Consider the following 15,197-nt stretch of genomic DNA (forward strand, 5'->3'; position numbering starts at 1 on the left):
TTCGCCAGAACGTAATATATTTTAAATTTTAATATAATAAACGAATAAAAAATAACAATTCCTCAATTATCAATTTCTAAAAGAACATGTTCAATGAATATACTAAAGGAAAGTATACAGAAATTTATTTTCTATTTTAAAACCCTTTAAAAAATAAAAACTAATAAAAAAATAATCTGACTGATATTTTAATAATTTCAATTTTAGGTTTAGGGGTTTTGTTTTTAATGTACGGCGTTTTCCTTCTCCTTATCCTAATTTTGTTTAATATTAAATGAATTAACAATAGTGTTTAAGGAGATAAATAAAAACATCAGGTTATATATTAATTTTAATTTATAACTTATATTATATATACAATTGTATTTAAATTACACATATAAAATCTGTGGCTCTAATTTCAATCTATCTATAGTTTCTTGAGGCATACAGTATGTAGGGTTGACACTTTTTATGCTAGAATTGCCTAATAATGATAGACCGGCAAGACCAAATAAGGTATGAAAAGGATCAGTTATGTCGCCAGGTCGGTCACTGAATCCTCCTGTTTCAGCGTCTTGGCAAGCTAGGATAAATTGTTCTAAATTTTTTTTGTCTACCCAGTGTATTCTATTCAACATTGACAGGGAAGACATAACCCACCTGAAAAGTTATAAAATATATTATTTCATAATATCATATTATATATGACATACATTGCATGTCACACAGATCAATTAGTACAATCAAAGAGATGCTTCTTTGATTGTACTAGTTCTAATAATTGTGTAACGTCTGTGTACCTACAATGACTAAGCACAATTTTTAATTTCTTTCAGAAATAAAACATTATTATTATATTAAGAAAATTAGTTATGATTAAAATAACGGCGGATAAATCAATAGTGATTTTTGTCACACAGTTAAATGCTACTATTTTTAATTCTTTTGTATTATTAATAAATAAATAAAAAAATTTAGAGGTGTTGTTAGCACAAATGAAACAGGCACAAATGCCCCGAGTACAACAAACATAATAAACATAATGCTTTATACAAAAATTTGTCATAAGCTGGAACAGATGCTACAAGAGCAAGCGCACGAAGCGGGTTGCAATTATTATAGCGACGATCTACCCTTTTTAAGGCATACTTTTTTTACTACTGTTTAAATTTTTTGCTTGGACATCATAAGCCTGTAAACTAAATGCAGTAGATTATCAAAAGTATACTGTAATTAAATAGTTATTAATACAAGTTACCAGGAATAGCATAAATCAGGCAGTTTTTCAGGACGACCATTAAGACCACCACTCGGCAACTGTCTTTCACATAACCACCAGGCAAGTTCGTCAGCTTTTAAGGCGTCCATCCGTTTGCATATTGACAATGTACCAACACAACAGTATATTAGACCTGGAAATTTATATGTTATGTAAATAAAACTAACTTATTTTACAATATAAATATAATCCTGTTATTAGTGTTATGGCATTTAATAATCTTGTTGATGGTTTTTAAAGGTAAGTAGTATGTATGTATGTGTGGAGTATAGAATAAAAACAAAAGTTATAAGAAAATAGAACTGGTGTTAATAAAAAAGTTATATAATGTCATTATTATAATGTTATATTTACATTTTTTGCACACTTATACAAATAATACTGCTTTCAAGCAGTATTGTGTTCCTGTTGGTGAGTAAGGTGAACAGAGCTCCTGGGGGATTGGGGATTGGGTCGGCAAAGCGCTTGCGATGCTTCTGGTGTTGCAGGCGTCTATAAGCTACAGTAATCTCTTACCATCAGGTGAGCCGTATGCTTGTTTGCCGAACTAGTGACATAAAAAAAAGACAAAACAATAACAACAAATAAAATATCAAACAATGACCTCATTAAAATACTTTTAACTATAACTGTTAATATGTATTAGAGCAGAAATTACCAATCTTTTATTGTATATATCCATTATATTAGAATGTTATACCTGCATGACTCTCAGACCCTGGCTTAGATCCGAAACCTCCATCAAAGTTCATACAACTCAATACAAATTCAACTGCTTTGTTAACATTAATGGCGTCCAGTCTATGGAGCAAGGACAGACACATTACAGCGCAGAACGAGAACCTTGTATCAACTTCTCCCCACTTGTCTCCTACATAAATAAATGAAAAATTTTACACATGTGTCATATAGTTTGGAACTTAGGTGAGTGTACACTCATCAATTTATATTTAAAAAATTTATAATAGTTTTCTATATAGTTATAGCATGTTTTCTAAATATGCTGAACCTGTAACTGTGTACACTAATAGACAGTGAACACTACAGCATATGCAAACATTTTCAAGCAAAAAACCACTGCTTCAACAGTAATTTTAAGAATTTTTTTTAAATCATATAATAAGTAAAAAAGAAGTATATTAATTGCTTTGACTATACTATACTATATTGAAGTCAGAATTTGTAATCTTAAGATCACACTTAACCTGATAACATACTTGAATACTTGAATTGTATAATAATAACTCATTGGTTAGTCACATTGGAATAATTTGCGTTATCTCTGCATTATTGAAAGCTGTTAAACTAAAATATATTACAATAAATGCAATTCATTTTGAAAAATTTTTTATAATGTTATAGTGAATGGTGGTTAAAATTAAAGGCGTAAAATTAATCTATACTAATATTATAAAGATGAAGTATTGGTTTGCCTGAACATGCTAATTTTAAGAACTACTGGTTCATTGGAAAAATTCTTTTTGTGTTATATAGTTCATTTACCAAAGAAGGCTATAAGCTATGTTAGTACATTTTTATCTCAAATAAATGTGGGTGAAACCATGGGCACAGCTAGTTAAGTAATAATTAGATATACACACCTATAAAGCTGCCATCTTCTTGTTGTAAAGAAGTCACATATCTCACCACACCTTCTTTATCAATTGCATCCAATCTATCATACATCGCCAAAACCTGGAAAGTTAATCACAAAGATTAACTTAAGAATTAATAAAATAATAATAAAAAAAAAAAAACATTTAAGTATATACAATTAATGAAAACAAATATACTTCTAATTCTATAATATATTCGAAATTATGATGAATATAGTCATCTTTTTCCAAGAGTCAACTTCCCAGGTTTCTTGATTTTACAGCCAAACTAAAATTAATTTTTGAATTTGTTAGGATCTGATCTGATTATTTTAAAAAAAAATTCTAAATTAAGAAGTTCTGCTGCAGTGTATTACAAATTATTACTTAATTATCACAAAAAACACACCGCTAGACATGAAATTAGAAAAATCATTTAATTTCCCAAACTTTTTTCTGTTCTGGCAATTGATAATTATGACTATACAGGTTATATATTGTAGTACATTTATTTATCACATATATATTAAACATCTCTGAGGATCTTTACATAATAAAAAAAAATATACCTGCACAGCACTCAAAGTGTACAGCATATGAGGATCATGTCCATTACTGGCTGATATACCTCCGCTTTCACTGTCTTGACAGGATGTAATAAAGGCTATGATTTCTTCTTTAGGCATTCTATGAAGGAAAAGGTAAACAATTAATTTTTAAATAAAAATAACACCAAACATAACTAATCCAAATTATTACCTTGACGATTGATCCATTAGTTCCATAGCAGTAAGACTCCAATATATTCCAGACATACGCAAATATTCAGTCATACAAAATTCGTAATCATCTTTTTTTAAGCCATAGGCGGCTAGGAAGTCTGAATGTTTTTGTATTAGAAGAGTTTTCGGCCTATCTTCAGCAAGAACAACGTCCTTTGTCTTAAAAGACAGTCTTAAAAGACATGTTGTCAGAACTTTGGTGTTTGTATATTATAGGTAAACTAATTCATAGAGAGCGACGAATCCTAAATAAGTAGAAGAAGAATAGAATTATAGAAGTAATTAAATGATAATGACAAGTGTTTTCAAATTCAATTGTAGTAATTGTCATTGTCATCTCTCTATTCTTGACATAAAGGGATTATTGCCAACTGAAAAGTAATATTCTATAAAAGTATAAAGCGTGAAATTTAAAAAAAAAAACCTGAAAAGAAAACTAGCGTAACTCGATATTATAGATATAAAGATACAGTTTAGACTTCAGGTTATTGATTTCACGATAAATGCTGAGTTTTTTCAAAATACGACTCTTTAATTGAAATATTTGTTTGACTATTTATTGTCTATTGGCTCTAAGCGAAATAGACATAATTATTCCCAACAAGTAGGGTTCAGTGTTAGTTGTGAAAAGGCTATTGTCTTTAGGGTTTTTTTTACAAATAGCATTCCAACATAGACTTTAACTACTTTACTTTTCTACACCAGTTCTCACTTTCATGCTTCGTAGTCTTAGTCTTTCTTGCATACACCTCAGTCTCACGCGGGGTGGGGTTTTCTTCTCATCTTAATCTTATCGAATTTATTCATCATTATCATCATTACAGCCTATACAGTCCACTGCTGGACATAGGCCTCCACAAGTTCACACCAAAAACAACGTGAACTCATGTGTTTTGCCCATAGTCACCACGCTGGGCAGGCGAGTTAGTGACCGCAGGGCTGGCTTTGTCGCACCGAAGACGCTGCTGCCCGTCTTCGACCTGTGTATTTCAAAGCCAGCAGTCGGATGGTTATCCCGCCACCGGTCGGCTTTTTAAGTTCCAAGGTGGTAGCGGAACTGTGCTATGCCTTAGTCGCCTCTTACGACACCCACGGGAAGAGAGGGGGTGGCTATATTCTTTAGTACCGTAGCCACACAGTACACCGTAGCCACACGACAAATTATCGAATTTATTAATAGATTTTTATTTTAATTACAAAATATGAGATTTAAAAATTACGACCACTTTGGTGTGATGATGGTGTAGTGGTGCGTGTCCCGTGTAGACGCCTAAAAACCAGTGAAAGAAAAAGATACATTTCGAAAGGGTTCAAATCTATTTTTTTTGGACACTGTGACTAATTCTTTTCTATAACGGTATCATTGGCGTAATTTGTTAAAATAAAAAATTAAAAAAAAAATGGTTGTCTGTAAGGTCGGTTTACGGACGATAGTTTTACGTCATAAAGAAACATTGAATTGCATACTTTTATGAATTGAATTGAATTATTATCACTGAATTATTTCAGATGATGATGATGAAGATGATGATGAATTATTTTGAACTGCTAGCTCTGACGTCCCGCGATAAGAGAGATAAATGTGTCACAAGCAAACATTTGGGCCGATCGTACCCTTCTATCGCTTATTTCGCGCTCTCGCTTGCACATTCAGGCTCAGGCGGAACATTACACTTTTTTTGTGCGTTCGGCCGGTGTTCATCGATTTATAAGACGTTCTCACCTCAAAAACATATAAAACTAATATTTCTACTGACGTTGTAAAAATTATCCTTTTATGTCTAAATTAATGAATAAATAATCTAATATTAATTTATTTATTTTATACTTTATTGTACACCACAAATATATTACAAACAAAGCTTAAAGATAGTTACAGACAGTGAAGTACAATGGGCGGACTTATGGCTAATATTAGCCATTTCTTCCAGGCAACCCAGACATAAAAAGGAAACTAATTATCAAAATAGAGTAGGTGGTGTAGGTGTATAATAAACTTATATACAAACGTCTACTTTCTAATACTTATAATAAAAATAAAATTTAGTTTCAAAAACAAAAATGTTTATAAAAGTCGTTAGAAAAATTTAATCTTCTAATAAATGGATGAATAATATTTTACGAGCTAGTTTATCTAAAATTATAGGAGTTCGTTAAGATTCTATATAATTTTAGGATTGGATCAATCCAGTATTTTACGTTGTTTCTCAACTCACTTTGAAATATACGATACTTTGAATAGAATAATTATTATAGGTAGTATGATAAGGTAGAGAATTCTGTGAATTACCAAATCGACTGATTTGAGAAAAAATAATTTTCATAATTTTTCTAATAGACCAGTGCTTTTAGCTTTGGAAACTGATATACTCGTATATATTATGTAAGTACCAACTAGTGCAGGTACTGCGAAATATTATTGTGTGAAATTATTTTGTTTAATGAGCTTAGTTCCGCATTATATATTAACTAGCAACTAGACTTTCCTTTGACTTCTATTTTTTGAGATTTATAAATACTTAAATATTTATCAGAAACCAAAAAAAAATTATAGTAGGATAAAACCCATTGTAAAAGAAAGAGAATAGAACGAAAATGAAAGGAAAAGTAAATTATGGGCGATCTGAGGTCAGGCATTGTTATGTTAAGGAAAAAAAAAACGGTTTATCTCGATTTTCGGCTAAATTACAAGTTCTATGGAAAAAAGTTAAATGGCAAAATCGTAGGTAGTAAAAAGATCTACATCTTTTATGTTTACACTTTTTTCACATAGCCTCACAATTCGTGTGAAAATTTCAAAAAACCAAGTTTTTGATTTTTGATTTTTCTTTTACAAAATTGTAATAAGGTGAAAAAAAATTGAAAAAAAAAATTACAGTGTGTTTAGAACATAAAAAGGTAAGTTTTCAACAAATTTGGAAAAAAAAAACATAATAATTTACAATAACTTCCTATACAAATCACAGCTTTTTATTTGGAATTTTCAGCAGGGTGGTGAAACGGTCACAGTACTGGTTTGTGGCTGTTGCGCTGGCGGTTGCGGGTTCGATCCCCGCACATGACAAACATTTGTATTTGCCATAAAGATGTTTGCCGTAGTCTGGGTGTGTGTGCAGTCCTTGTGGGTTTCCCCACCCTATCTCGGAGAGTAAGTTAAACCGTCGGTACCGGTTGTTATCATGTACACCTGATAGCGATCGTTACTCAGAGTAGGGAATATATCTGCCGACCCGCATTGAAGCAGCGTGATGGATTAAGCTCTGATCCTTCTCCTACATGGGGAAAGTGGCCTATGCCCAGCAGTGGGATATTACAGGCTGAAGCGAAGGTTTTTGTTTTATTATGCTTAAAGTATTGGGTGGGCGAAAAATAATTTCGTGAAAATACGGCGAAAGTGCTAATTCTGAAATATGATATTTAGCTATATCGATTATTTATGAATGTCAGTAGTAGGTTATTAAAGTAAATATAAGTAGATTAATAACTATAAAGTGTTGCATTAATAATTGTGTTCGGCTTTGGATTAAATTAAAAATCATCAAAATCGGTACCCCTAGTAAAAAATATGCAGATTTTCGAGGGTTTCCCCCAATTTCTTTGAGATTCCACCATCAGATACTGGTTTCTTTATTACGGTACCACATTTGGGATATCTCCTTTCCAACAAAATAAAGTATAGTATTTATCGTAGGTAGGCAGTTATTAATGCTGTGTAGTTACGGCAGTAAAGAATATTACCTCTCTTCTCGTGGGTGTCGTAAGAGGCGACTAAGGGATAACACAGTTACACTATCACCTTGGGACTTAAAAAGTCGACCGATGGCGGGATAACCATCCAACTGCTGGCTTTCAAATACACAGGCTGAAGACGGGCAGCAGCGTCTTCGGTGCAATGAAGCCAGCCCTGCAGTCACCAACCTGCCTGCCCAGCGTGGTGACTATGGGCAAAACACATGAGTTCGGGCCATTTTTGGTGCGAACTTGGGGAGGCCTATGTCCAGCGGTGGACTGTGATATGTAGGCTGAGGTGATGAGGCAGTTAATATAAATTCATTTTACCTTTTTTTACTGTACCATATAGGCCACTTCAAGGATCCCATCTTCTTGGAGTCGTCCTGACCATGGCATAGATAGATAGATAGATACTCTTTATTGTACACAACAACAATCAACACAATAACATATTACATGTAATAATTGTGTTTGCTCGCAAATGAAAAAAAAAACCGACTCCAATTATATCGACGAGTAATACAACGTAGATCAACGAAAAAATAGTCAAGTAACTACGCGTTATCAAAGATTACTCAAAAAATAGTTATCAGATCTCGATAAAATTTAAATGTGACCACATGATAAACATCCGCTTTCGATAAAATTAAAAATTATCAAAATCGGTACACCCAGTAAAAAGTTATTGCGGATTTTCGAGAGTTTCCCTCGATTTCTCTAGGATCCCATCATCAGATCCTGGTTTCCTTATCGTGGTACCAAACTAAGGATATCTTCTTTCCAACAAAAAAAGAAATATCAAAATCGGTACATCCAGTAGAAAGTTATGCGGTATAATACAACGTAGGTCGACGAAAAAAGCGTCAAGTAAAAACGCATTATTAGATATAACTCGAAAAGTAGTTATTAGATCTCAAATAAATTTAAATGGGACCAATTGACACACACCACCTTTCGATTAAAAAAAAAATTGTCGAAATCGGTCCACCCGGTCAAAAGTTCTGATGTAACATACATAAAAAAAAATACAGTCGAATTGAGAACCTCCTCCTTTTTTGGAAGTCGGTTAAAAAACAGTATACAAAGGCGGTCTTATCGCTTGAGTAGCGATCTCTCCCAGACAACCTTTGGCATCTGCAACGTCACCGAAATAAAGGGAGTTTCAAAATGATAATCGTGGTGAGTTATTATAATTAATTATGAACATAAGTTGATTGGTTGATTTTAGCGATGAAACGATGTCAATTTATACTTTTTGTACATAATCCGTCGAAACCTTTCAATTATTCGTACAATCTCTAATATATAAAATTCTCGTGTCATGGTGTTAAACATTGAACTCCTCCGAAACGGCTCGACCGATTTTAATAAAATTTTGTGGGCATATAGGGTAGGTCTAAGAATTGGCCAACATCTATTTTTATACCCCTAAGTTATAAGGGGGGGGGGATTAAGCGGGTTAATAACATATATGGCAAAGAAACGTTTGCGGGGTCAGCTAGTTATAATATAATCCCGTTTGTAATAATCGTATACAATAGAATTGCACATTATTTAACGGTTGTAATTGTAATATTTTATAACTTTACGATAGATAGCTATTATCAGAGATACAAGGGGTAATAAACAATGAAGCTGACCGCTCGATAACGTTTATGATCTAAAGCAGTAGGCATAATATTAAAAATAAGTTTTATTTTTTTATATAGATAAGTTCAACATACACACACGGCGTCTGTTCTTTAGGAAGATGATGCCGCTTAAGATGATATCGTTTTTTTCTTCAACTCATGAGAGTTTATTTATCTTTTGAAAGACATTTTTAGTTAAAGCAATTGTTTTCCTTTTTTTAAATTAATTTTAAATTTATACAAAAAAAGTGTGTGTGTCGGCTCCGATGCACGACTGGAGTTTACCCCTTCAGATCGACTGTTTAAATAGGCACAAAAAGTCTTACTAGTCTAAGAAAAAGATTAATATCATATCAAATGGTAAAGAAACGAATCAAATAACGCCATCTATCGGAACCCAATAGGGTTAACAAAAACGTAACGAGGTCACTCGCTTAGTAAATTTTACTCTTCATATTTTTTTAATTCGGGGCCTTATATATAAAAAATAAACAAAATATTTCTGTTTTGCGTTGATAAATTAAAATCAATAACGCGGTTGTTACTTGATTTAATTTAATGTAAATAAAGTATTTATATATATATATATATATATATATATATATATATATATATATATACTTTATATAATAAATAGTATATAAGAAATTATTTTGAAAGTTAGAGTTTTAGGTAATATAAAGTAAATATGTCGTGTTTTAAGCTTTGATATTAACTGAGGTAGGACACAGCAGGACATTTCCTGGTCAAAATATGGAGCCCGACTGGGGACGACTAGTACCTCAACCTTACAGAAGATCATCACATCATCATCACTCCAACCTATCGCAGTCCACTGCTGGATATAGGCCTCTACAAGATCACACCAAAAATGGTGCGATCTCATGTGTTAGTGACCACGTTGGGCAGGCGGGTTGGTGGTCGCTGGCTTTGTCGTACCGAAGACGCTGTTGCCCGTTTTCGGCCTGTGTATTTCAAAGCCAGCAGTTGGATTTTTATACCGCCATCGGTCGGTTTTTAAGTTCGATGATGGTGATAGTGGAATTTCTTATTCACTGGTATTAATTTCTTATTCACTGGTATTAATTGCTTATTGATTTGCTTGGTGGTGGGCAACAATAAGAAGACTTTTTGTCTATATGTCCGTCTGTGTCTTTAATAAGTAGATATATCAAAAAATCATAAAGACAATTTTAATGAAACTAAAAGTATACTTTTCTATATATTTGTGAATAGTTTTATTTAAACATTTTTGAATATCATATCAAAAATTTGACCGCTCCAGAGGGGTTCGAACCCGCGTCTTCGACTGACCGTGTCGGCGCTCTAGCCAATGAAGCTATGGAACGATGTACCCGCGAGATCGAAATTTTTGATATGATGATTTTATTTTCGGTTTAAGCGAACCGTGGCGCCGTCTGTAGTGAGTTCTTTACAGAAACCCGTAGCTATTCAAAGTTTCATATTACAATGAAAATCTTTGACAGGAGACGACACCATGCTATTTTTAATATGTGCGATTTTATTTTTGTGCTACCCACATATTAGGAATTCTAAACATTTTTGAATATCATATCAAAAATTGACCGCTCCAGCGGGGTTCGAACCCGAGTCTCCGACTGACCGTGTCGGCGCTCTAGCCAATTAAGCTATGAAACGATGTACCCGTTGGATCGAAATTTTTGATATGATGATTTTATTTTCGGTTTAAGCGAAGTTAGTTAGTAGTAGTTAGTTTTATTTATTTATTTAGAGCAGTGTAAAGAATAATAATCAAAATTCAATTCTTCAAAAACGAGACATAATTTCATGCTAAACATTTTTCAACAACATTTATAGTTATTAAAACTATTGCTTATCACAAGTTCTTATCGTGGGTTTAATTAGTACCTATGTCAATAATTCCAGTCAGGAGATTACACAGAATAAAAAATACAAAAGCGGAGTTCTTTTATTGTTTAATAAACTGAGCAGGATATTGCGATGTAACGTTAATGTACTTTTCCTGCTTTACTTTGATCACAGATATGAAATAGTTGACGTCCGTTAAGATTTAAAAAATTAATAAAAATAATGGATGTTTTTCTTTTTTTTTATAAAACAGAGTCAAAACAATCAAAAACCGAAGTGCAGGAAATTTCAATTGAATTAATTGGAATTTTTAATTTGTTTAAAGATTTACTGAGCTTATTTAGGTTAGTTATTATTATCACATTTTAAAATTGTTTGTTAAAAGACTACTCAAGTATAATATATTTTGATTTATTTAAAGAAAATTTTAAATTAATTAAAAAAAATTGTCTTCGAAAAGTTACAATATTGAAACAGAGCATTAAGAATACGTCCTAATTTATAACATATTTCAATTAACATCATATCATCCCGTAGTGGCTGTTACGCACGCAGTGAGTTACATTTGTGCTCGTTCTAAGCGCGGATATTATATTTTATATTTCTTTTTATAGTTTCGAGTATTAAAGGTAAGTGCAAACCGTAACTTTTTGTGTTACTACTACCTATGTTACATTTAGAAAGAACACACTTGCACATATAACTAATTTATTAATTTAATTAAAATAAAGTTATTAACAAGAAGGTTGTACCTAATTTGAACATTTCGTGTTACAGTAGGATCCATAACTAACGTTTGTGTTTATATTGTCAAAAAGTATACCTACTTAAATTTATATTTATAAAATAAATAAATAATATAATCTCAATAAAATTTATTTTAATTGCTTGTAATATAGTGTTGTTAAGAATAAAGTTTCATGAGTATCATCTCGTCGCTATACAACGACGTCTTTTGATTGAATTGTTTTGGTTTCTTTAATGATGAATGATTTAGGAAGATTCAATTGAAATGTCCTTGAGTCCAATTAAGGTCATTATTAATTACTCTGTGAATGAAATTGGTATAACGATATCAATATTCAACTTAAAAAAGTTTTGCGTAATAAATAATTACCCTTTTTTCTTTTTTTATTCATTCGATATTTAAAATTACAATTCCAATTTTCGACAACATTGTACAAAATTTAATTGTACGTACGTTTTTACGTTACACTAAATAAATGATCATTTTGTGGTAAAGATAACGTTAATTGCTTAATTTAGCTTTCTGTTATAAGAAATTATTGCTGATATTAAAAATATTTGAAGGCCAAACGATATTTGTTTTTATTTTTAATCGACTTTAAAAAAGGAAGAGGTTCTCAATTAAACTGTATTCTTTTTTATGTGTTATGTGTGTTTAACCTCATAAGTTTCACTAGGCGTACCGATTTTGATAACTTTCTTAAAGTTATAGGTACTTCTTTTGGCGCGTTAGGGAAACATGATGAGTAAATTTTTATGATGCGCGCACACATTGTCACAAAAAAACCGACAACCCTGAAATTAGCTAGTCAACTAAGAAGAAGTTAGCTACTTGAAGTTAGTTAGCCAATGAAGTATAACTTCTTACGTGCGTACATAAGTACACACACACTTATTGTTTTAATCGAAAGGTGGAGCTTGTCATGTGATTCATGACAATTTGATCGAGATTTTACGAGTAGGTACTTGAGTTATGCCTAATAATGTGTATTGAATTGACTCATCATTCTTCCCTAACACGCCAAAAAAAGTATACCTAACTTCAAAAAATTTAATAGATATTATTTAGTATATCTGTAATACTTTTCTAGGCAGAAAAATTCTTGACTTTTTTTTTAAAAATACACAAAAAAAACGTCACTTTATAATAGTTGAAAAACCTCTCACTACATCAACATCGTTACTTTATAATCTTATCTTTTGCAAATATTACCAATGTCAGCCTTTACGCGTATTACGACCTATATACTTATATACCATTTTGAAGTAATGGTGCGTGTACTGTGTATGTGCCTAAACACCGGTGGTTACGAGTTCGATTCGCGCTAGGGGTGATTAATAGGAATTCCACAATATTTTTGAACACATTATCGAAGCAACTTTTTCGGCATCGCTATTATTTAATTTCAATCTTTGAATTTTTTGTTGATTCTTTTCAGTAGAACCTATAGTCTAAATCGATCTTAGATTCATATTTAATATTATTAATAAAGAAAGACTGGCATTGGAGTCTTAAACTTTAAATTTATATGAATTTAAAATAACTATTCAATTGAAATAAGAAAAAACTTAGTAAAACTTTTTCCATTATAGTATTTCTACTAGTGAAACCAGAGATATTATTGCTTCGGTTAGTAAGTCAGGAATTTTAAAGTTTCAAGGAAATACAAACGTAGTTTTCAATGGAGGAAATAAAAGAAATCCTTCCTTTGACGCGTATTTATGTATTCATATGGGCAACTTTTGACAGAACAAAGTCTGTCCGGGCTTTTAGAAGTTTTAAATAAAATATTACCTTATTATTTGATATTTATTTCATATTTTTTAATTGCTTTCCTTTTACTGATAAAACTTGTGGTGTCCGAAAGATGTCTTTTACAATTCGCTGATGAATTTATGGAATGTCTTATGCGACGATCTGTTCAGTTTGTAATTCATTCATAAATCGAGAGCTTAGTTCTTGTTACGCCAGTCCACTCGGGATTCCGGACATACCAATAAATTATTTCATTTCATTTCATTTATTCTTAATGTACACCGGAATACAGACACATATAAAGAAAGATACAATAGAGATGTACAAAGGCGATCTTATCGCTAAATAGCGATTTCTTCCAGATAACCTTTGGGTACAGGACACGATACAGTAGCAGCGGTTAAGGTGTGCACAAATTAAGGAGTAAAGATCAATTATAAATAGATAAAAACTACGATATGATACACTTACATAATTATTAAAAAAGAAAAAAAAAACATATAAATAAGTAAATATTTTAGTATATAATGTATGAAACACATATATACACACATACATACATACATACATACATACATACATATAACATACACATACATAATTACATTGAAGCATACATATATCTACATAGTAATATGCATAAAAAAAAAATTAGATGCATAAAATATACAGTAACAATAATTATTTACAAATAATAATATATAAATATCATATCAATAAATGTTATTAACGATATGTAGCTAGAAAATGTTTTTTAACACGTCGTTTAAAAATATCAATCGACTCTGCTTGGCGAATGTCTCGCGGGAGGGCATTCCACAGTTTTACGGCCTTAACACAAAAAGAATTGCTGTAACATTGACTGTGCGTTATAGGATGTTTAAGTCTGTTGTCACCCTGAGAACGAAGGCCTAACGTACTGGGCACGTCCGAGCCAAGAAAAGTAAAACATTTTTTTAGGTATGGGGGAGTAGTGGGATGGAAAAGGATAGAGTAGAGAAAAGATAGAAGATGTAAGTTGCGGCGTTCTCTTATTTTAAGCCAGTTAAGCTGTGCTCGATAATCTGAGATGTGATCGTACTTTCTTAAACCAAATATGAATCTGATGATCATGTTTTGAAGGCGTTCAAGTTTATTAAGGAGAGTTTCAGACAGGTCAGAATAACAGACATCAGCGTAATCAAGAATAGGGAAAAGAAGTGTGTGGGCAAGTGATATTTTAGTTTTGATAGGCAAGAAATTTTTCCACTTTCTCAATGTGCCGATTGCAGCATATATTTTGCGACTGATCTCAGCAACTTGAGGTCTCCAAGAAAGTGTGCTGTCTAAAATAAGGCCTAGATTTTTGATACTACCATGAAATTCTAATTTCGAACCACCAAAACAGACAGGAGGAAGATAGGAAACATCTACTTTGGATATCTGTATAGAATTACCTATTATGGAAATTTGCGACTTATTAGGATTTATCTTTGCGACTTATTAGGATTTATCATATATTATAAATTACTTATCAAACTCTGTAGCGTTTGGTCAAAAGTTAGATAAGCTGATGTTCTTTCTGAGAATTTGCGTTTATGAATAATTCACTAGCAATACCCGTGGGAATAATTCGCACTAAATAAGTAAAAAATTTACCGATCGTCAATCATGTTGACGTGGTTTCAAAATTAAAGCAGTCATATATATAATTTTTATGATTAATTAATTTACAAAATAAAAGCAATAATATTTTTTTTTGATGTGGATGCCGGTAGAGCAAGTAATTATCTATAAAATGATGTATAATTTATGTGGAGTAATTGTGAAGTTTTTTCTAAAAAGGGAGGCAAACACCTTAGC

The 15,197-nt window shown here is 31.8% G+C and overlaps 2 protein-coding genes across 2 annotated transcripts in view; one reads left to right on the plus strand and one right to left on the minus strand.

Annotated features, from left to right (window-relative positions):
- Window positions 1-318: 318 nt before the first annotated feature.
- On the minus strand, window positions 319-4,421 carry LOC123657474 (geranylgeranyl transferase type-2 subunit beta). Its single transcript, XM_045593016.1, has 7 exons — window positions 4,399-4,421; window positions 3,616-3,810; window positions 3,426-3,543; window positions 2,863-2,956; window positions 1,962-2,132; window positions 1,241-1,394; window positions 319-642 (listed from the first exon to the last, which is right to left on the minus strand). The coding sequence occupies exons 1-7, from the start codon at window positions 4,419-4,421 to the stop codon at window positions 372-374; spliced, it is 1,026 nt and encodes a 341-aa protein (XP_045448972.1). The 3' UTR covers window positions 319-371.
- Window positions 4,422-11,413: 6,992 nt separating this feature from the next.
- Window positions 11,414-15,197, plus strand: part of LOC123656983 (galactokinase-like) — a 38,310-nt gene continuing 34,526 nt past the window's right edge. The window contains exon 1 of the mRNA XM_045592590.1: window positions 11,414-11,481. The gene's annotated coding sequence lies outside the window, so the exon portion shown is untranslated. The remainder of the gene's footprint in view (window positions 11,482-15,197) is intronic.

The sequence above is a fragment of the Melitaea cinxia genome, chromosome 10, assembly GCF_905220565.1.
Source record: "Melitaea cinxia chromosome 10, ilMelCinx1.1, whole genome shotgun sequence".
NCBI lineage: Eukaryota > Metazoa > Arthropoda > Insecta > Lepidoptera > Nymphalidae > Melitaea > Melitaea cinxia.